The sequence below is a fragment of the Pseudoliparis swirei genome, chromosome 1 (genome assembly GCF_029220125.1).
Source record: "Pseudoliparis swirei isolate HS2019 ecotype Mariana Trench chromosome 1, NWPU_hadal_v1, whole genome shotgun sequence".
NCBI classification, from domain to species: Eukaryota; Metazoa; Chordata; class Actinopteri; order Perciformes; family Liparidae; genus Pseudoliparis; species Pseudoliparis swirei.
Window position 1 is genome coordinate 19,549,762 of NC_079388.1, and position 23,233 is coordinate 19,572,994.

Genomic DNA, 23,233 nt, shown 5'->3' on the forward strand with positions numbered 1-23,233 from the left:
CCTGGCAATATTGTAGCTTTTTCAGAGAGGCCTTGTGTCCTTTCTCTGCCAGTATTTGAAGCAATTTAATTGAGTCTTTATGGCATGTTTCCTTATCAGTTGAACAAATGATAATGTCATCCACGTACTGAATCACCGCACTTTGTATCACCTGGTCTATCCCGACCAAATCGTCTTTCAATATTTTGTTGAAGATGTGAGGACTGTGTTTGAAACCTTGTGGCAGTCTCTCATACTCGTATGATTGTCCATTGTATGTGAAACCAAATAGGCCTTGACTCTCTTTGCTTAGTGCAGCTGAAAAATGCACCACATAAATCTAACTCTGTGAAGTGTGAGCGCGTTTGCAGGGATTTGGTCTAGCAAGGTGTGTGGATCTGGCACCTCTGCTCGAAAGTCAGTTACCGCTTCGTTCACTGCTCTCAAATCATGTGTCAGACGATAAGAATTGTCTGGCTTCTTCACTGGCAACAAAGGCGTGTTGCTCTGGGGTTCCGTGTTATCCTCAAAACACCTGCCTTTAGAAGTCCTTCAATTTGGGGGCGATTCCTCGGATTGCCTCTTCCTTCAGTGGATACTGGTTTCTCCAAGGTGGACTGGCTCCAGGTCTGAGTTCCGTCTTTACTGGTTGGGCTGACTTTACCAGTCCAATATCAGTACTATGTCGCCCATAAATCTTCTGGAACTTGTTGTAACATCTCTTCTCTTAATGCATCCGAGTCCAGTTTGACACTGCAAATTGATTCGTGTGTCATCCTCGCAGTTTAGGGCTGTCCTCGTCCTTGAGCCGAGATCATAATCTTGATGAATCGCTGATCCTTGCTCCTCCAAATGGCCTGATTTTCTTTTAGGGTGTGAACACAGCTTCTTCAACTTCTGCCATCATTTCTCCTATCTGCTTCTCATGTGTTCTTCATTTACCAACAAGGTCACATACGGCACCTCCTTGTGATATCAAACTCTCTGTTCACGTAGTCGTCCCGGTGTATCTTCATTGCTGCTCCTTGTGGTCCCACAATTATGCAGCCTGAATTGAGTTGGACTTGCTTTGGTTGGTGGCTTAGCCATTCTTCTGGGTTGGGTTGGGCGTTTTTCAAGTACTTGGCGTGCAGTGAAGTGGATACTCTGGAAGTTTCGCATTGGGCATATTGGCGATGATAAATTTCTCCCACAACTTGGCAGGCGCCACAAGGTCTTCCTGGGTTTCCGATCCAGAATACTGTAGGTGCTTCGTCTCTGTTTTCATCACTGATTGATGAAAGATATCGTTTAGTATTTCAACCAGACAGCCGTCTGGAGTACACTTTATTGTACACTTCAACCTACATAACGCATCTCTTCCCAACAGCGCTATAGGTGTATGTTCAGAGACCAATATGGGTAGTTTGATCTTTACTTCTTGATAGCTGAGATCAACTGGTTCTGTGAGAGGGATCAGCTGTTTTACTCCCTCAAACCCGATTGTCCGGATCCATTGGCCAGACATGGGGAGATGTGTAGCATCTTTGGCCGAATACAGGTGAAAGCCGCTCCGCTGTCTACCATCACTTCCAATGGTCGATTATTTATTTTCACCTTTATCGTTGGATCTTTCTCCGGGCCTGATACTACCAGCTGGCACCTCCCCTTCGAGTCTTCCGGGCACCTCTATAGCCCTGGTTCCGGGCCTCTGTCAGGGTTTACTGGTCCTTGGTTCGCTCCGGATTGGCCCCTGTATCCTCCTCTGGGATTTCCTCTATTATTTCCTCTGAAATCTCCTTGGTTACACTCCCGGGCGAAATGGCCAAGGGCTCCACACGTATAGCATTCGTCTGAACGCTGTTGGGAATTGGGATTATACCGTCCTCCTCTTCCGCGATTTCTTTGATTTCTGCCATTCCAGGGTTGTTCTTGGTTGTAATCTGCCCGTGGGTAGAAGGCGGCGGGAGCCACTGGAGATTGCTGTAGCTGCTGGAACTGGGCCTGGTATGGCTCTGATGTCAACACAGGTTGAGTTGGTGGTGCCTGACTCTGCATAACCAACGCTTGCTTCCTCTCTGTCCTCTTTGTTTCTACGAGTTGTATATTGTTCAATTTCCTGAGGGTTTCTTGTTCCTGACCCTTGATGTCTTGGTCTTTCTTCCTGTACAGCTCCACCTGGTGTGCAATATGATCAGTGTACACTCTTCTTTCCAGGCTCCCAAGCCCAACCACTTCTGCCAATTTGCTTCGTACTGGCAGCGGCAAACCCAGCAGGATCTTGCCTCTCAACACTGACTGGTCCATGCGACTCAAATCTGGATCATTCCCTGTGACATTCCTCCATGTTTGATGAGTTCTTGACACATACGCTCTTGGGTTCTCAGCCTCTCCCAGTGGTTCAATCAAGATGTTGTCGGGATGCACATTTGTCGGAAATGTCTCCTTTAGTGCCCTACACAAGCGACCTCTGCTTGCCGCGAACAGCTCTGAGTCATTTACAGCCGTTCCCACGTACCGCGCCAGTCCAGCTTTTTCTAGGATTTCTCCCATGCCATGGACCCCAAGGAGATTAGCCAGGAGTCTTTTGATGTCTCCCATCGCTGGCTGTGAGCCAATCATGATTTCTTCAGTTTTGCAATCCAAGGATGTGCTCCGTCTTGAATAATGGGCAGTTTTTCCAGTATATTTGACATATCGGTGTTCAGCAATGGCTTATACTCCAGATTCTGGCCTCGGGCGATCACAGGGCACATTGTCTTGGGCGTGGTCTGTTTCCTAGGCGGAATCTGTTCTTCATGCCTGATTGCCTTGAGTCTTCTCTTTGTAAATCTTCCTTCTGTACCTGCAACTCTTCCAACTGTTTTATCAGCTTCCTTTGTTCTTTTTTGTCTTTCAGTTTTTCTTCAAGTCACGGAGAAGCCGGTCGATGCTTACTTCAACCTCTCTCACAGTCCTCTGTGTATCCTCTTCATCGCTGCCCTCCTCTTCATTGTCTTGGGTGGTTCTATCTCCTCTTCTTTCCGCTCTAGCCAGCGTCCGCTTGACTTTAGGATCGTATCCCCCCACGTCCTCTTCTTCATCACTCTCGTCGATTTCTTCATCTCTCAATTCCACCCAATCGACCTCAGTCTCCCAGTCAGTTGTCTTCTTCCTTCCGGAATTTGGATACGTTGTTATGGTTGTCTCCGCTCGTCCTCTCTCGGTTATTTGGTCCTCCCTGTCTCTGACCAGATAAGATCCCTTCTGACTCATCACTGGTAGCTGCGGATAAACCATCTTGGGCTTCTTCTCTTCTTCATGGCGTGGTCGTCTTTTTACTGGATTCATATGTGAGAAAGTTGGATCGGTGTCGGTCAGCAGTTTCTCAGTTTGTTTCGTATTTTGCTCTATTTCTTCCGCGTATTTATCTCTTTTCTCGATGGTAGCATTCCTGAGCTTCTGTCCTTCCTCTTCAAATAACCGAAGGATGCCAAGCTCCACCAGTCTCTTCTCTTTGCGTCTTCCTTTCCTTTGTGCCTTTCTTTTGGCCTGCCTTGTATGTGGACACAAGTACCTTCATCACGTTAATCACGTCTGGGTTGAGTGTCCCCTCCTTGGGCCACGGTTGGTCAACCTGGGGCCATCGTTTTGACCATTTCTCGGATATCTTTGCGATGTTTGCGATGCCGCTGACCAAAGGATTGTTTTTCTGTACTACATCAACTGGAGTAGATACCTTTGGATCTTTGGTGACATTTTTCCCCATTATGACGGCTTTCTTAAGCACTGTTATTATTGTATTGTTTATTGCAAGCTCAAGGTACTTCAATTAACCAATTAACAGAAATCAATCAACAAAAATAAATCAATTAACCAATTAACGAATTAATCAATTAACAAAATTAATCAATTGAATTAATTAAATCCAGACTCCCCCCTTTTATTAATGAGATTGATTTGTCTCTGCCAAAATACCAAAGGCTCACAGGCCCAACCCTGAGTAATGTATGTGCTAATCAACACAGCAAGTGCATGCCCTCATTACTGACACCAAATGTCAAGCAGAGGTTTGCCCACTGTCATCAAATGTGGTCTTGAACTCTTCTAGCAATGTCCGTGTTGAATCACCATTCAGCACATATCAAAACAAACACTGCATAAAAACATAAGCAAAGCAAAATAAAATAAAATAAAAAATTATGAAAATTAAATAATAATAAAAAATAAAAATAATTAGAATTAAAAATTAAAAATTAAAATTACAAATTAAAAATAAAATTAAAGATTCAAATGAACAAATTAACAATTAAAATTAAAATGAACAAATTAAAAATTAAGTAAATAAAATGAAACCGTATTTGTCAGCCGAGTTTCGACCAACTATTATGTACCCCTATTTAATTAAAATTGTACTTGATCAGTCAGCCGCCAAGCCTTCATGTGTTTACCTAGATCAATGTTCTACAGTTTCACCACTGTACGCAGCTTTACAATGTGTATCATGAATATCTGACTTTGACTCGAATATATCAACACAAATGAAAAGCATGGAGTAAAACATGTACCGGCCTTTTGTTGCAGATTGTCCAGCAGGTGGTGCCAAACGTCAGTGGCCACGCCCCCGGCCTGGCCCTTGGTGTTAACTGGTTCTTTGTCCTCTTTTAGCCCAAATCTCATTCGTCATAAAATGAGTAAAAGAAAGGAAATATGAAATGGTTAGGTTCTATCAGCATGTAACCTTATGTTTAACAGACTGTGTTCTCCCCGGAATGCATGGCTTCCATCTGTGTAACCCAACACGTTCACCCCGTTCCTCCCACCCGAGCTCTGGATGTAAGGACTGAGATGAGGATGTTTGACCACAAGATGGCGATGACTAGTCGACCACCACGTGTTCGTTCACCGTGGGACTCTCGCGAGAGCACGAGTCAGTCGTCTTCTCTTTTTTTTTATTTTTTATTTCGACGCACCTCCCTAACGGAGCTTATTTAATTTTATAAATCAATATCTTATTAACTAGTTAGTCTCCTCTTCAGGGAACTCACGTTTGTCTTTACGTTCTCTTATAGAATAAAAATGCACGGCGTGATTTAGAGTTTATTGAACTCCTCTTTTATCACATCTGTTAACATTTAGAAAAACTCCACACACACGCACACAGCAACTCAACGCACACACACCAGCAGGCTCGCGCGCACGCACACACACACACACACTGGGTGCAGATTCTCCGGCCGAAGCAATCGCCCCCACCTTTTTTATTTCTCCAAACCGTGATCAGGCAATGTGTCTACACGACGCACAAATGGCTATTTTCTTTCCTAAAATCAGTCATTTATACCATTCATCCGTATTAGCATGCTCTTGCCGCTTGTTCCTCTCTTAAGGTTTAATTTCTGCTACCGTCCGAGACTTTATTTCCGATGAGAGGCTGCTTCTGCATTTATTCGTCAATAACCGCAGAGTGGGAGCATACAATCGTATTTATTTCTCAATCTCGTTAAGCCAGTACTAATTTCTTTAGACTATGTTCTATCCGATTTAAGCAGCTCTATGATCATTTTCCAAAAGGTCCTTTAACCTTCTCTCTCTTAATCTCTGACTATCCCGCGCAATATTATTTTAGCGATTAACTTTCCCGCGTCTTAACGTTAAAACAAATCAAAGGCCTTATTTTCGGATAACTGCACTTACTAATTAATACACCTCAATAACATTCGCTATTTACCACTATTTTACTTTAACCCGAAAAAACTTTTCCCTCTCAATTCAAACGCACCTCTTTCTCCCCGTACTCAAATATGAAGGAAAAATAAAAATATCGTTCGACACGGTGAAATTATTCTTGAGCCACGGTAATCACACACAGACTACACTTAATGAATCAGCATATCAATGAAGTCAGCAGATGTTTACCGTGTTTGTTGTCCCGAGTATTTTCACAGCGTGTCTGTTCGCGACGCCACTTGTTGTATCTTTCTTCTTGGTTCCGTCGGCGCCGTTTGAATGAGGACTTGTTGAAAAAGAAGTTTCGAGAGACCCAGCACTCCAAGAATACAAAGTTTATTCTTTAAGAGTACAAAGTAAAAACAGACGCTTCGTTCGAACGGCTGGGAATCCCCGGGTCCGTGTACAAGGAGATTCAACGGATCTATGTGTGGTTACAGCTTATATAGACAGGAGAAAGTGGGAGGTCTTATGTTCGATTCTATAGGTTGCCCCAAGGTTTCCTATAGCCCCCCTTCCTCCAAAGATGATCTCCCCCGTGTTGACCACCAAATATGGATATATAGGGCAGTCCCCTGCTGTGGACTTTCGCGCCAACTTGAGACAAAGGAACTCTTCACTCCAAACCCTCGTGTGGCCTTCTAGGCTCAGATCTATAAAATAGCTGTATCTTTAAGAGTAATATGCAAAATACACGACATGGACTTCAGCTCTGCTTTCAACACCATCATCCCGTCCCTGCTGCAGGACAAGCTCTCCCAGCTGCACGTGCCCGACTCCACCTGCAGGTGGATCACAGACTTCCTGACCGACAGGAAGCAGCACGTGAGGCTGGGAAACATCTCAGGCTCCCGACCACCAGCACAGGTTCCCCCCAAGGCTGTGTTCTTTCCCCTCTGCTGTTCTCCCTGTACACCAACAGCTGCACCTCCAGTCACCAGTCCGTCAAGCTCCTGAAGTTTGCGGATGACACCACCCTCATTGGGCTCATCTCTGGTGGGGACGAGACCGCCTACAGGTGGGAGACTGACCACCTGGTGACCTGGTGCAGCCAGAACAACCTGGAGCTCAACGCTCTGAAGACAGTGGAGATGGTTGTGGATTTCAGGAGGAATGCAGCCCCACCCGCCCCTCTCATCCTGTGTGACTCCCCCGTCGACGCTGTGGAGTCCATCCGCTTCCTGGGCTCCATCATCTCCCAGGACCTCAAGTGGGAGCTGAACATTGGCTCCATCACCAAGAAGGCCCAGCAGAGGATGTTCTTCCTGAGGCAGCTGAGGAAATTCAACCTGCCAGGGAAAATGATGGTAAAATTCTACACGGCCATCGTTGAGTCCATCATCTGCTCCTCCATCACCGTCTGGTACCCTGCAGCCACAGCCAAAGACAAGTGCAGGCTGCAGAGCATCATCCGCTCGGCCGAGCGGGTTATCGGCTGCAATCTGCCTTCCCTCCAGGTCCTGTTCACTTCCAGGTCACTGAAGCGGGCCAGAAAGATTGTCGCTGACCCCTCCCACCCTGGTCACTCCCTGTTCGAGTCCCTCCCCTCGGGGAGGAGGCTGCGGTCCATCATGACAAAGACCTCCCGCCACACCAAAAGTTTTTTCCCGTCGGCAGTCGGGCTCATCAATGGATCCCCCACTGACTGACTGTCACCCCCAGGACTACCTCCTCTTCTTCCACCTTCCTCTCTCCTCCTTCTTCCCGCTCCTTCCTCTTCCTCCTACTCCTCCTCCCTCCTCCTTCTTCTTCCCTCCTGGAGGCCTCCTCCACACACGTCACTTTAACATGCACTTTAACTTGAGACCTCCTCCACACACATGTCACTTTATTTACATGCACTTTAACTTAAACACACGCCACGCGTAACATACACTTTTAACTAAAACACACATCACTTGAAGCACACACCCAAACACTTTCACATTATTTGTTGTCTTTCTGTCGTGATGATTGTTGTTTGTCATGTCCAAATGTTGCACCTACCGCCAAAAAAAGATTCCTCGTTTGTGTAAACATTCCTGGCAATAAAACTGTTTCTGATTCTGATTCTGATTCTGATTCATAATTCAATGCCGAATCTTGTGATGTGCGAAGGTATTCAATTCAATTCAATTCAGTTTATTTGTATAGCCCAATTTCACAAATTACAAATTTGTCTCGGAGTGCTTTACAATCTGTACACATAGACATCCCTGCCCCAAAACCTCACATCGGACCAGGAAAAACTCCCAAATAACCCTTCAGGGGGAAAAAAAGGGAAGAAACCTGGAGGAGAGCAACAGAGGAGGATCCCTCTCCAGGATGGACAGAACAATAGATGTAATGTGACCAGAAGGACAGATTTAGAGTTAAAATACATTCAATGAATATGACAGAGTGTATGAATAGTTCATAGTAGGCATATTCCACGATGGAGACCTCCACGATCCATCAGGCAGATGGCGGTGGGGAGGAGGAGTGGGCGGAGTCTCAACAGGACAGTGGCGTAGTCAGGAGCAGGAATTCCACGACCCAGACCTCAATGATCCATCAGGCAGATAGAATCTATGTCGTCTCATAGGGTCCGATGACCCCATGAGGCGTGAAGTCAAGGACTCGGGAGAAAGCAGAGTTAGTAACGTGTGATTGACAGATGAAAATTCATCCTAGGAGAGAAAAAAGAGGAGATAGGTACTCAGTGCATCCTAAAACGTCCCCGGCAGCTATAAGCCTATAGCAGCATATCAAGGGGCTGGACCAGGGCAAACCTGATTCAGCCCTAACTATAAACTCTGTCAAAGAGGAAGGTCTTAAGTCTACTCTTAAACGAGGTGACTGTGTCTGCCTCCCGGACTGAAATTGGAAGCTGGTTCCATAAAAGAGGAGCTTGATAACTAAAGGCTCTGGCTCCCAGTCTACTTTTTAAGACTCTAGGAACTACAAGTAGTCCCGCATTTAGTGTGCGTAGCTCTCTAGTGAGGCAATATGGTACGACAAGCTCCTTAAGATATGATGGAGCATCACCAATCAAGGCTTTGTAGGTTAAGAGAAGAATTTTAAAAGTGATTCTTGATTTTACTGGGAGCCAGTGCAGAGCAGCTAGTGCAGGAGTGATGTGATCTCTTTTCTTAGTTTTAGTGAGAACACGAGCTGCAGCATTCTGGATCAACTGGAGGGACCTAAGAGATTTATTAGAGCAGCCTGATAATGAGGAGTTGCAGTAATCCAGTCTCAAAATGTGACGCATGAACCAATTTTTCTGCATCTTTTGAGACAAGATGTGCCTGATTTTGAAATATTACGTAGATGAAAGAATGCAGTCCTTGAGATTTGCTTACGTGGGAGTTAAAGGACAAGTCCGATCAAAGATAACGCCAAGATTCTTTACAGTGGTGTTGGATGCCAGGGCAATGCCGTCTACAGAATCCACATCACCAGATAATTGATCTCTGAGGTGCTCAGGGCCGATTAAAATTACTTCGGTTTGTCTGAGTTTAACATCAAGAAATTGCAGGTCATCCATGTTTTTATGTCTTTAAGACATGCTTGAATTTTACCGAGTTGGTTGCTCTCCTCTGGTTTTATCGATAAATATAGTTGAGTATCATCTGCATAACAATGAAAGTTTATGGAGTGTTTCCTGATAATATTGCCCAAAGGAAGCATGTATAAGGTAAATAAAATTGGTCCAAGCACAGAACCTTGTGGAACTCCGTGATTAACGTTGGTGGTTATCGAGGCATCATCGTTTACAAATACAAACTGAGATCGATCTGATAAATAGGATTTAAACCAAATTAGTGCCGTGCCTGAAATGCACTCTACCGAGTGCCCGTTCTAGTTACTTTATGTTTTGACTTAATTACTCCAAATAATGTTGTTGTTTTTTTATCACGTAATGTCTTAAAATAATGAAACACTTTAAAGATTTTTTGAAAACTTTGAATCTCAAAATAATGAAAAAAATTTATTTATATATTTTTTCAAGTTATCAACATTTTGATAATACCTCAAAAAATAATAACAAGTTATCAATACACAAAATGTGTTTTCACAAAATCACAACGTAGGTTAAAGTCATAAAAAGGTATAAACATTTCGACAATATATTTTGAACACTTAAAATCTCGAAATAATAAAAAAGTGATCAATAATTTGACAATATATATTTTTTAAACACTTAAAATCTCAAAATACTGAAACACGTCGTCAATATTTTGATTAAATACCTCAAAATATTCACAAAGTAGCTACAAATAATAAAAAGCAATCAGCATTTTGATTTGTTTTATCATTATTCAGTGACAGGATCATGAGTTATATATGTATATATATATACATATATATAAGTTGTGTGTGTATTATGTGGTGTGTATTTGTTAGTATGTATTTGTTAGGTGTATTGTTATTGTCTGTATTTATAGGGGTGTATTTGTTCGGTGTGTATTTGTTGGGTATGTATTTGTTAGGTGTGTATTTGTTGGGTGTGTATTTAGTTAGTATTTGTTGCGTGTTATTTGTATTTATTAGTTAATATTGTTATTGGTTTGTATTTGTTAGGTGTATATTAAAATGTGTATTGTTGGAATTGTTATTGGCGTGTATTTTAAATTGTATTTATTAGGTAATATTAAGTGTGTATTATTGTTGGGTGTGTATTTGTTAGGTGTGTATTTGTTGGGTGTGTATTTGTTGGGTGTGTTGGGTGTGTATTTGTTGGGTGTGTATTTGTTGGGTGTGTATTTGTTTGGTGTTGGGTGTGTATTTGTTGGGTGTGTATTTGTTGGGTGTGTGTTTGTTAGGTGTGTATTTGTTGGGTGTGTATTTGTTTGGTGTTGGGTGTGTATTTGTTGGGTGTGTAGTTATTGGTAATTCGTATGTATTAAATTAATGTATTTGCTGGGTAAATTATGCATATTATGTTGGTGTGTAATTATTAAGTTTATTTTATTAGGTTGCATATTTATTAAATTAATGTATTTATTAGGTGCATATTTATTTAATTATTACTAATGTGCATTTATTAGAATGTATTGTTTAGTGTTATTATTAATATTATTGGTATTGTCATTAATATAGGTATTTTAAATAATTTGTTTATTTAAATTAATATATATTGCATTTGCTGCGTGTATTTGTTAATTATATTGTTAAATTAATTGCTTTATTAAATTATGTGCTGTTAGGTGCATATTGTTAGGTGTGTATTGTTGGTGTTAGAGTGTGTATTTGTTGGGTGTGTATTTGTTGGTGTGTATTTGTTGGTGTGTATTTGTTGGGTGTGTAGTTGTTGGGTGTGTATTTGTTGGGTGTGTATTTGTTGGTGTGTATTTGTTGGTGTGTATTTGTTGGTGTGTATTTGTGTGTATTGGCTCACGGCGTTGATCCCTGACAGCTGCTGTGAGAGCTGCAGCATCACGGCGATGAGGAGCGGCTGCCGATAGGCCGGCGAGCGGAAGAGCTCCAGGATGGTCACCTTCCTCTCCAGCGCCATCTTGGCGCTCTCCTCCTTCATCTCCCGCAGGTCCTTGCTCACGTTCTCGGTGCCGCGCAGACGCACCAGCGCTGTGGGCGGAACGGTACGGCACATTGAAAATACGACTTGTCGTGAACACGCCATCCGGGTTCAATTCATGGGAATATCTGTCAAATGTTAAAATATTAAAATACTGCGTGGAGCCGTTAAAGCCGTCACGTGGGAGCGTCCTCATCGGCCCATAGTTGTTTGAAATTGACCACCATGTGATTCAAAAATTTGCAGCTCTCCACCAAAACAATCCCACTTTAAAACTATTAGATTTTGGAAAATCCCAAGCTCTAGTGACCTCTAGTGGCCTCTAGTGGTAGTACAAGAGAAGACAACGCGGGGGACTGACCGCCTCCAACCCCACGAATCCAACCCGAGGGCGTGGATGGACGTCCTTCGATCAGGATTGGCTCTTTTCCTTACGAACAAAACACTAACTTGGCTTTAACGTTCAGAATACTCGTTCAGTTTACTGACTTTTGCCGAACTCCGCAGTGACAACAAAAGAGCTCGGATCGGATTCTTCTTCTTCACAAAGGGGGAAACACCACATTTCTCGTCTGGCGGACGAGAGACGTGACGGAGGAAGTGAGTCAGCCCGAAGCTGCAGCGCGATGAACAGACGCCCAAACCTTCTGCCCTCAAGGACTCCTTGAAGCACAGTGATCCAGACTCTGCTTTCTTTACCCTTCATCCTCCTCTTGCAATTTATATCCCTTTCATCCCCTCTGCCCTTCTCTTTTTCTTCATTACCCTCCTTTCTTCCTCTCAATTACTCTCCCTCCATTCCTTCCTCCCTTCTTCTCTGTCTCTCACACACTCAGCAGTTCATCACCAGTGGGTTCAGGGTCCAAGCAGAACCACCAGAGTCAGGGTTACAGGTAGTAAAGGAAGTATAGTGTTGTACAATAGATGTAGAAGTACCTCCAGTAGACGTAGGATTGTCAGTAAAGGTATTGGTACCTTCATTAGCAGTAGTATTGTCAATATCACTGGTACCTTCAGTAGTAGTATTAGTATTGACAGTAGTAGTATTGGTACCTTCATTAGCAGTAGTATTGTTAGTAGAAGTGGTATTGTCAGTAGTAGTATTATTGTCTTTAGAAGTAGTATTGTCAGTAGTATTAGTATTGTCAATATCACTGGTACCTTCAGTAGTAGTAGTAGTATTGTCAGTAGTAGTATTAGTATCGTCAGTAGTAGTATTATTGTCAGTTAGTAGTATTATTGTCAGTAATAGTAGTATTGTCAATATCACTGGTACCTTCAGTAGTAGTAGTATTGTCAGTAGAAGTGGTATTGTCAGTAGTAGTATTATTGTCAGTAGTAGTAGTATTGTCAGTAGTAGTATTAGTATCGTCAGTAGTAGTATTATTGTCAGTAGTAGTATTATTGTCAGTAATAGTAGTATTGTCAGTAGTAGTAGTATTGTCAATAGAAGTATTGGTATCTTCAGTAGTAGTAATATTGTCAATAGTAGTAGTATTGTCAATAGAAGTATTGGTATCTTCAGCAGTAGTAGTATTGTCAGTAGTAGTATTATTGTCAGTAGTAGTAGTATTGTCAGTAGTAGTACCCCTCCTCCTTCCACCCTTTTGCCGAGCCACTTTGTCGACTACTTTACAAACAAGATAGACGACATACGCTCCTCCTTTACAAATCCATCTTCTATCACCTCACCAACACTAACTTCTTCATCCCCCTCTCTTTCCTCTTTCACCCCCTTGTCTCCCAATCAAGTTCTTAGCTTGGTGACCTCCGCCCGACCGACCACCTGCGCCCTTGACCCCGTCCCGTCTCCCATTCTCCAGGCTATTGCTCCTGACCTTCTGACCTTCCTCACCCATCTTATTAACAGCTCCCTCTCAACTGGCTGTTTCCCTAACTCTCTGAAGGAGGCGAGTCAACCCTCTCCTGAAGAAACCCACGCTCGACCCGTCTGAAGTCAGCAACTACAGACCGGTCTCTCTTCTTCCTTTTCTCTCCAAAACTCTGGAGCGAGCTATCTTGAGCCAAGTGTCCTCCTATCTCCACAGTAACAACCTTCTTGACCCTCACCAGTCTGGATTCAAGGCCGACCACTCGACAGAGACGGCCCTCCTTGCTGTCTCTGAGCAGCTTCACACTGCTAGAGCAGCCTCTCTCTCTGTCCTTATCCTTCTCGACCTTTCTGCAGCATTTGACACCGTGAACCACCAGATCCTGATCTCTTCTCTTCAGGACCTGGGGATCTCAGGCACTGCACTCATCTTTCTTCCTACCTTAAAGACCGCACCTACCGGGTAACTTGGAGAGGATCTGTGTCTGATCCTTGTCCTCTCACTACTGGGGTTCCTCAAGGCTCCGTCCTGGGTCCCTCCTCTTCTCTCTGTACACAAATTCTCTCGGCTCTGTCATTCGTTCGCATGGCTTCTCCTACCATAGCTATGCTGATGACACCCAACTGATCTTCTCGTTTCCACCGTCCGAAACACGGGTGGCGGCACGAATCTCTGCCTGTCTGACTGACATCTCTCAGTGGATGTCTGCTCACCACCTGAAGATCAACCCTGACAAGACTGAGCTACTATTCCTTCCAGGGAAAGGCTCCCCCACCCACGACCTGACTATCACCTTCAACAGCTCTGTGTTGCCCCACCGGACTGCCAGGAACCTCGGGGTGACACCGACAGTCAACTCTCTCTGACGGCCACCGTCGCTGTGACGACGCTGCCTGTAGTACATGCTGCACAACATCAGGAGAATACGTCCTCTTCTTACTCAGAAGGCGGCGCGAGGTTCTGATCCAGGCTCTGGTCATTTCACGCTCACTACTGCAACTCCCTCCTGGCTGGTCTACCTGCTAAGGCCATCCGACCCTGCAGCTCATCCAGAATGCAGCAGCTCGACTGGTCTTCAGCCTCCGAAATTCACCCACACCACTCCGCTCCTCCGCTCTCTCCACTGGTTACCGTGGCTGCTCGCATCCGCTTCAAAACACTGGTCCTGGCGTGCCGCGTTTCAGACGGATCGGGCCCCGCTACATCCGGGATATGGTCACACCGACACCCCGCATCGCTTCGCCCGGGCCGGCAACAGCCAATCGACTTGTGCCTCCTGCACTCGAGCTAATCACTTCAAATCCAGACTGTTTGCTGTCCTGGCTCCTCAGTGGTGGAACGAGCTCCCCACTGACATCAGGACAGCAGAAAGTCTCTACATCTTCCGTCGGAGACTGAAAACACACCTTTTCCGACTATATCTGGATTAAAACACAGATTAGCACTTCAGTGGCACTTAGATAGCACTTACTTATGGTACTTTTGTAGTTCGACTATGTTGAGGAAATGTTACTTCCTGTATTCTTGTTGTTCTTAGTTTGTACTCTAGGTTGAAATGCACTTATTGTAAGTCGCTTTGGATAAAAGCGTCTGCTAAATGACATGTAATGTAATGTAATGTAATGTAGTAGTATTGTCAATAGAAGTATTGGTATCTTCAGTAGTAGTATTATTGTCAGTAGTCGTAGTATTGTCAGTAGTAGTAGTATTGTCAGTAGTAGTAGTATTGTCAATAGTAGTAGTAGTATTGTCAGTAGAAGTATTATTGTCAATAGAAGTATTGGTATCTTCAGTAGTAGTATTATTGTCAGTAGTAGTAGTAGTATTGTCAGTAGTAGTAGTATTGTCAATAGAAGTATTGGTATCTTCAGTAGTAGTATTATTGTCAGTAGTAGTATTATTGTCAGTAGAAGTATTATTGAGACATAAACACGTGTACTAGTACACAGAAGTACCTCCCCAGTACCTTTGCGCGCCTCCTCCTCCTGCTGCAGGTTGATGAGCAGGTAGCGGGGGCTCTCGGGGCAGAAGGGCAGCAGGACGCACTGCAGCAGGGCGGGGGCCACGGTGAGGGCCAGCAGCAGGGGCCACAGCCGGGCCGAGCCCAGCAGGGACTCCAGGCCGAACACCTGCGCGATCAGGATGCCCACCACCACGCCCAGCTGGTGCAGCGTGCCGAAGGCGCCGCGCAGGGGCGTGGGCGACACCTCGCCCACGTACATGGGGGTCAGGCCCGTGAAGAGGCCGCAGAACAGGCCGATGACCAGGCGGCCGGCGATCAGCATCTCGTGGGAGGAGCAGAGGGTGGAGAAGCCCATGAGGAGGCCCCCGATCACAGCCAGGAAGTTCACCAGGAACATGGAGCGGCGCCTGAGGAGGAGGAGGAGGAGGAGGCGGTTCAGGAGGTCAGGAGAGGCAGGAGTCTCCTCTGGAGGAGGAAGTATTGTCAATAGAAGTAGGAGTACCGTCAGTATGAGTAGGAGTATCGTCAGTAGAAATAGTATTGTCAATAGAAGCATTGGTACCTTCAGTAGTAGTAGTAGTAGTAGTAGTAGTAGTATTGTCAATAGAAGTATCGTCAGTAGTAGTATTGTCAATAGAAGTAGGAGTATCGTCAGTATGAGTAGTATTGTCAGTATGAGTATAAGTATCATCAGTTGTAGTAGTATTGTGTGTATCAGCATTGGTACCTTCAGTAGAAGTGATTAGCTTAAAGCTATGAAGATCCTGACTGTGTCTAGAACTGAGGCTACTTTTTAGGCCTGTTTTCAGTCTTTATGCTAAGCTAAGCTAATTGTAGAGAAGTATATACATTAAGTATTCCTTCCAAGTATGTAAGTAGTAGTAGTGCAGTAATAGAAATACTATTCTAAGATGTAGTAGGCTATCGTAAGCAGTAGAAGTACGATTGTAAGTAGTAGTATTGTAAGAAGTAGAAGTACTATTGTAAGTAGTAGTATTGTAAGAAGTAGAAGTACTATTGTAAGTGTGGCAGAGTGAGAAGCAGAAGTACCATTGTGTAGTAGCATCGCGTGAGAAGTAGAAGTACCATTGTGTAAGTAGTAGCATCGTAAGAAGCAGAAGTACTATTGTAAGTAGTAGTATCGTGAGAGTGGGAAGTACCATTGCAAGTAGTGGCATCGTAAGAAGCTAGGAAGTGCATTGTGAGTAGTAGTATCGTAAGGTAGTACAATTGTAAGTGGTGTGTATCGTACAGTGGAAGTACCATTGTGTGCAGTAGCATCGTGGAAGTAGAAGTACCATTGTAAGTAGTAGCATCGTAAGAAGTAGAAGCACCATTGTAAGTAGCATCGTAAGAAGTAGAAGCACCATTGTGGTGTAGAAGCTGTTGAAGTAGAAGTACTATTGTTAAGTAGTAGCATCGAAGTAGAAGTACCATTGTAAGTAGTAGTATCGTATTGGCAGAAGTACCATTGTGAGTAGCAGCACGTAATAGTAGAAGCACCATTGTGTGGTAGCATCGTAAGAAGTAGAAGTACTATTGTAAGTAGTAGCATCGTAAGAAGTAGAAGTGCTATTGTAAGTAGTAGAAGTACTATTGTAAGAATGCTCAGAAAGAGTGGATGTGGTACTGCAAGTAGTAGGTATCGTGGTAAGAAGCAGAAGTACTATTGTAAGTAGTAGCATCGTAAGAAGTAGAAGTACTATTGTAAGTAGTAGTATCGTAAGAAGTAGAAGTACTATTGTAAGTAGTAGCATCGTAAGAAGTAGAAGTACTATTGTAAGTAGTAGCATCGTAAGAAGTAGAAGTACTATTGTAAGTAGTCGTATCGTAAGGAGGAGATGTAGTACTGTAAGTTGAAGTATCGGCAGCAGTAGAAGTACTAGTGTAAGTACATTCGTACCTGATGAAGACATGGAATACTTCCCATAAAGCCCCGAGGAGGCGTGTCTTAACCCGTACCTGCCGAAGCGGTTGGCCATGACGCCCACGCTGAAGCTGCCCACCATGCCGCCCACGCTGAAGATGGCGACGGAGACGCTCCACACGATGGTGCACACCCCCGGGCTGATGGGGGTCCCGTAGCGCTCCACCCAGGTGTCGTTGAAGAAAGATCGCAGTTTCTGGACCAATGAACGGAGAGATGTGTTCAAAGATGCTAGTTAGCTTAGTTTAGCTTAGCATGAAGACTGAATGGGGAAACAGTTACTTTGTAGAAGTACAAGAAGTGTAAGTAGAAGCAGAAGTATTGTCAGCAGTATTACTACTACTACTACTAGTAGTAGTAGTAGTAATATAGTAGTAGTAATATATTACTACTACTAGTAGGCTACTACTTACTACGACTACTAGTAGTAGTCGTAGTAGTAGTAGTAGTATTGTAAGGTGTAGTATTGCATTAGGGAATGTCTTTAATCTTTAATCTGTTTCCACTCTAATAATCCAGATTAAATCTAAATCATTCATATCCAGGTGTGGAGGCTCTGAGGTACTGAATTAAAAGGCTGTATTAATATTAATATACTGTATTAATATTAGTATACTGTATTAATATACTGTATTATTGACTGTATTAGTATACTGTATTATTGACTGTATTAGTATACTGTATTAATATACTGTATCAGTATACAGTATTCATCCCCCCCCCCCCCCCCCACCTGCTCCGGGGCGTTGATGACTCCGGTGTTGTAGCCGAACTGCAGCGAGCCGATGACGGCGGTGCAGAGCGAGAACAGGAGGTACCCGGTGACCTGCTTCTCCTGGGGAGGGCAGAGGAAGAGGAAGAGGGGAGGAAGAGGAGGGAAACAGAGAGAGAGAGAGAGAGATAATGAAATCTGAGCTCATAATGAGAGTTGCAGTCCCCGTGTCACGGATACAGATGCAATAAAACAACAACATCATATAAATCATTTCACTTCGGCTCGTTTTCATGTCAACGTCTCCCTTCAGACTCGGGGACAGAAAATATCCAGAACACACATCTAGTTTATGACTTTGTGTGTTTTCGTCTGTAGATTTCTCCTAAATTCACCAAAAGTTACATTCCATAACGCCTCATTTGCATATTTAAACATCACATTTCATACCTATGAGGTCATGTTTTGACCCTATTCACCTGGAGAGTCTTCAACATGTATTAATAAAACTCTATATGATGAAGCTCTATGCAGAGGGGTTAGTGCACAGCATCCAGAGACTCATTTACACATTTATTTAAAAAAACAAGAATTTTGAACATGGGGTCACCCAAAATTAAGCTTTATAATCTGGAAATGTATGAAATAAAAAAATATATTTATTAAGATATTGCCTCATTTACATATCTAAATATAACACTTGTAATGCAAAACAATAACTGTCTTAATCCTGTGGGGAATCTTTACGGCATCTATTATTATTATTATTATTTACTCTGTTGACCTGGTGTTCAATAAATAAAACACACACACAAACACACACACACACACACTGGATGCTGAACACTGAATACATTCCTCTATTCTCTCTAAGCTCTTCCTGTTCAAGGTCACGAAGAGAGCTGGATCCTATCCCAGCATGCAATAGGGCGGGCGCTGTGGGTACGCGATCACTCAAACTTCACTTTCTGTTCCCGCACTTCTAAAAGTGGACTGGAGGTCAACAAAGGTCAAAGGTCTCGTGCTGACTCGGCAGACGGCGCGGCCGTCACACGACACCCGGAGAGGCCTCAGCTGATCCCGTGACCTTGGGGGTCAGGTGATATTAGAGGAGACTGCACCTCTCAGGAGGCACTGAACAGCCAGGGGGGCGTCGGCCACAGTGGACCAATCAGAGGGGCGGAGAGAGGAGTCAGGAGAGCAGAAAGATGGAGCTGCGGAGCTCAATTCAGAGTATTTTATTTACATATTGCACATAAACACATTTTTCATGAATCATCTTTTTGTATATATATATATTTCATTTATTTGTCATCTATTTTTCACCTTAAAAATATATATTGTAGTTATATATTTTTTATGATGAATTTATTTAATATATTTTAGGTAATAAATTAATAGTAATTAAAAGTAATAAATTAATCTAAATCCACAAAGTCTGAGCGAGGTCAGGTAATATTAGAGGAGACTGCAACTCTCAGGAGTCACTGTGAAGCCACGTGGGCGTCGCCACAGAGGACCAATCAGAGGGGGAGACAGAGGGAGAGAGAGAGAGAGAGAGAGGGAGAGAGAGAGAGAGGGAGAGAGAGATATTTGAAGGTTTTCTAACGAGTGACTGTAAACTGCTGACTGGATGATTTATCTACATTTTAAGGTCAAAGAAGAAAGGAAGGAGATGGAGGTGACATTTTCTTTCGAGGACTCTCTCGTCAAGACTTCCTATTTATCATCTTCTAAAAACATCTCAGGAAACCCTGAACCGAGCCGGCGAGCCGTGATGAGTCATGACTCATTATGATGAGTCATGACTCATCACGGCTCATCATGATGAGCAGTCAGTAAACGAATGAGGTGGAGAAGGTAAACGCCATTTTTCACCTCTGGCATGTTAGTTCACGAAAAGACCGAGCTGTCAGTCACTAGAGATGACATCGCCATGGTAACGGGGGGCTGTCAGTCACTAGAGATGACATCGCCATGGTAACGGGGGGCTGTCGGTCACTATAGACGACATCGCCATGGTAACAGGGCTGTCGGTCACTTTAGACGACATCGCCATGGTAACAGGGCTGTCGGTCACTTTAGACGACATCGCCATGGTAACAGGGGGCTGTCGGTCACTATTTTAATCAAAGTTGCCCTTGGTTGTCGTCCGTTCCCGGAGGACCTGGGGGGCATTTAGGAGCGATCAATAACCCGATCACCGTATCTTTATTGATTTGTCCGTGGTTTGTTGTCTTGTTGTGGATCTCAGAAGCTAAAAATACAAAGTATTTTTTTCGTCTTTGAAAGGTTTATAATTTTCTCTCGTTAATTAATTGATACAAACTCATAGAAAAATCATAATAACATTTTTATTACAAATAATAATGAAATAAATAAGATAATAATCAAATTAGAGCCGCAACTTTTTTGGTAAGTCTTTGTATCTTTGGAGTAAAAATGAGCCGACTGCACCTTTAACTGACGCTTCGATACACACCAGTCTAAACACGTCTGAGTGGCTTTAAGAAAATAAAACAACAAAAAAGTATATAAACTACAGATATGAACAATGACTTATTTTACTTATTTAAGTTATTTAACGTGTAGTGAATTTTAAATTAAATTTTAACAGTTTGTAGTCACTTTGAAAAATCTTCATCATCATCATCATTATCGTCATCATCATCACCATCATCATCTTCATCACCATCATCATCATCACCATCATTATCACCATCATCATCATCGTCATCATCGTCATCATCGCTTAAGTTAATTAAACCAGACAGGAAGTAAAGAGCCCATAGAGAGCGTCACGTGACACACACACACGTACACACACGCACACACACACACACACACACACACACACACACACACACACACACACCGCTCTGTGCCGTCTTGACTCCTATAGTTCTTTCTGTCCAGTCACCGTGACTCGGAGGACTTGGTCACATGACGTCTGGGCCGGACACCAGAGAGCTGCTTTTCTACGTGACACGAAACACAAACAGCTCCTGATGGAGGAACATAATCTGATTATCTGTGAGGGGAACACATCATTCAAGATGGCGCGGCTGTGTCCAGTCGCCGTCGAGGTAGCTCCGCGGAGATTGTGCGCTCTTTTAGTTTTTGTGTTTATTTTTAATATTTTCTTTGCCACAAACACATCGGCACTAACAGCATACGACCGCAGCACACTTTTGGACATAAACTTTGCAAAACAAGGGTTTTGTCCACTTTCCATCGATCCAGCGTGGCGGCAGAGATGCAGCGAACCATAACAACAACAGTGGAGCCGCTACTACGGGGAGGCAGCGAAAACATCGAGAAGCGGGCGGGTCGGAACAGACTGAGAGTTCAAGCCCACCGTCCACCTCTGCCCAGCATCCTTCTTGCTAACGTCCAGTCTCTGGAAAATAAGATGGATGATGTTAGGGCAGATCAGATTCCAACGGGACATGAGGACTGTAACATCTTTTGTCTGGCGGAAACATGGCTGACCCGCTGGTGCGGATCGAGTCATATGCCCAACCGAGTCCTTCTCTGACCGGGAATATAATGACGGAGGAATAAAGACCGTGGGGCATCACTTTGTTTCAGTGGAACTCTCGCTGTCAGAAGCAACACTTTATTTGTTACGTGTCATCTTCAGTGTCTCTGATTGGTTGTTCTCTTTGCCCATCAACACAGTGACAGGTTAACCCTATAAGGTCTGCACATGACAATACATATCACATCATATAATGGAGAACACATATTGTGTTTGTTAACAGTCTGATATCCGTTGTGTGTCAGTGCTCCATGATAACGGCTTCTATAGGGAATATGGCCAAAGAGGTTTTTAATGTCCTCATTGTGCCGTTTTTTTATTTTTACAATTTTATTTTTATTCAACAATAAGAACACAAATACAACAAGTCATCAACAACATCGACAACCAGAATAAAAAATAATAATTAAAAAAAAGGGGGTCAAAGAACAGAAAAACCTGCTGTCATGTCAATTCTGTGTCAACTGCCATCGGGTCCACTTCCTCCATTTCCTGTCCATCTGTGGTCCTGTCAGCCGTCGCCTGTGTCAGTCTTCCCATCATATGTATTTCCCCCACTGTGTCCACCCAATGGTCTGAGTGGGTCAGTCCTCAGTCCCCCATTTCCTTGTAATTACCTTTTTACCTGCAACCATGAGTATCTTGAATAGATACGAATCCCCATCATGCACAATATTCTCTGAGTAAATATACAGATACATCAGCTCATGTTTCAGAGGAAATTCGTATCTCAGAATCTCTTGTGTTATCCTATGGACCATTTCCCAAAACTCTGTTATTTTGTGACAATTCCAGAATATATGTGCATGGTTAGCATCAGATGACCCACAGTTCCTCCAACATGACTTTCTTGTTTCAGAATAGTTATTTGATATTTTGGGTGTGATAAAGAACCGTATCAGATTTTTCCAAGAAAACTCTCTCCAGGCTCGTGAACAGGTTGTTGTCTTATGTTTTTCCCACATCTTATCCCATTCGTCTTCAGGTATTTCCATGCCAAATTCTCTTTCCCATTTTTCTTTTATATACCCTGTTGTGCTTTTGTCATCCATCAATGCCTTATATAATGTAGTTATAGTCCTGACCCGCTTCCCCTCATTGTGCGTTTAAAAAAACAACTATCGGTTCAGGCACCGTTTAGGCACCGGTATCGTTTTAAAAGTACCGGTTTAGCACCGGTATCGGGAAAAACCCAAACGCTACCCATCCCTACTCTTGACTCCTCTCCTCTAGACTCCTCTCCTCTAGACTCCTCTCCTCTAGACTCCTCTCCTCTAGACTCCTCTCCTCTAGACTCCTCTCCTCTAGACACCTCTCCTCTTGACTCCTCTCCTCTAGACTCCTCTCCTCTAGACTCCTCTCCTCTAGACTCCTCTCCTATAAACTCTTCTACTCTAGACTCCTCTACTCTAAGCAGCTGAAGCTTTTCTCTTCACAATGCGAGTGCGTTATAATTTTATACTTTTATAGAAAAAATCTATATTTTCCATGGTAATAATATACTTTTCGTGGACAAAATAAAATGTGTTTATTGCACGTTACCCTAATACTAATCTACGTGGTTAAAACACTTCGATGCATACATTAGTCCGCAGCTTGACGACGTATATATAAATATTTATATATATATATATATACATATATATAAATATATATATATATATATAAATATTTCTATATATATATGGCCTATTCCAATGACGGGTTAATTTCTTCTTTAAAAAAAAAAAACATTTAAAAAGCCCACAATCGAATGAATGCAGAACTGAACATCATCGGCGATGATAACAATAAAAGGAGAAGCCTGAGGCGGCGTTGCTCTACGTAACTTTGGAGGAACTTGTGGGTTTCATGCATTAAGCACCAAAACTAAAGTACAGTAAATAAACCTGACGCCCGGGTCTGCTGCTCGCTCCTCACCCTGAAGTTAACCACCAGAGGAAAAACACATTTTGAGAGTTCAGTACTTTGGCATCAATGAAAAGATCATCGGCAACAGCTGAGGATCAATTTCCTTTCTTAGACCTATGATGTGAGAACACTTAAGAAATAGACAAACATCAAGAATATATATAAATAAATATAACATATATA

The 23,233-nt window shown here is 43.2% G+C and overlaps 1 protein-coding gene across 1 annotated transcript; it reads right to left on the reverse strand.

Moving 5' to 3' along the window:
• Window positions 1-1,679: 1,679 nt before the first annotated feature.
• LOC130198290 (solute carrier family 2, facilitated glucose transporter member 1-like) lies at window positions 1,680-19,696 on the reverse strand. Its single transcript, XM_056421415.1, has 6 exons — window positions 19,601-19,696; window positions 17,620-17,721; window positions 16,922-17,082; window positions 14,963-15,366; window positions 11,027-11,214; window positions 1,680-1,973 (listed from the first exon to the last, which is right to left on the reverse strand). Exons 1-6 carry the CDS (start codon window positions 19,694-19,696, stop codon window positions 1,680-1,682), a joined length of 1,245 nt encoding a protein of 414 aa, XP_056277390.1.
• Between the last annotated feature and the right edge of the window lie 3,537 nt (window positions 19,697-23,233).

Coding starts and splice junctions, on each gene's coding strand:
- LOC130198290 (XM_056421415.1), bottom strand. CDS start 19,696: ATGGCGATGTCGTCTAAAGTGACCGACAGCCCTGTTACCATGGCGATG. Junction 17,083..17,619: donor TCATCAACGCCCCGGAGCAG/GTGGGGGGGGGG, acceptor TCATTGGTCCAG/AAACTGCGATCTTTCTTCAA. Junction 11,215..14,962: donor GGAGGAGGAGGCGCGCAAAG/GTACTGGGGAGG, acceptor TTCCGCCCACAG/CGCTGGTGCGTCTGCGCGGC.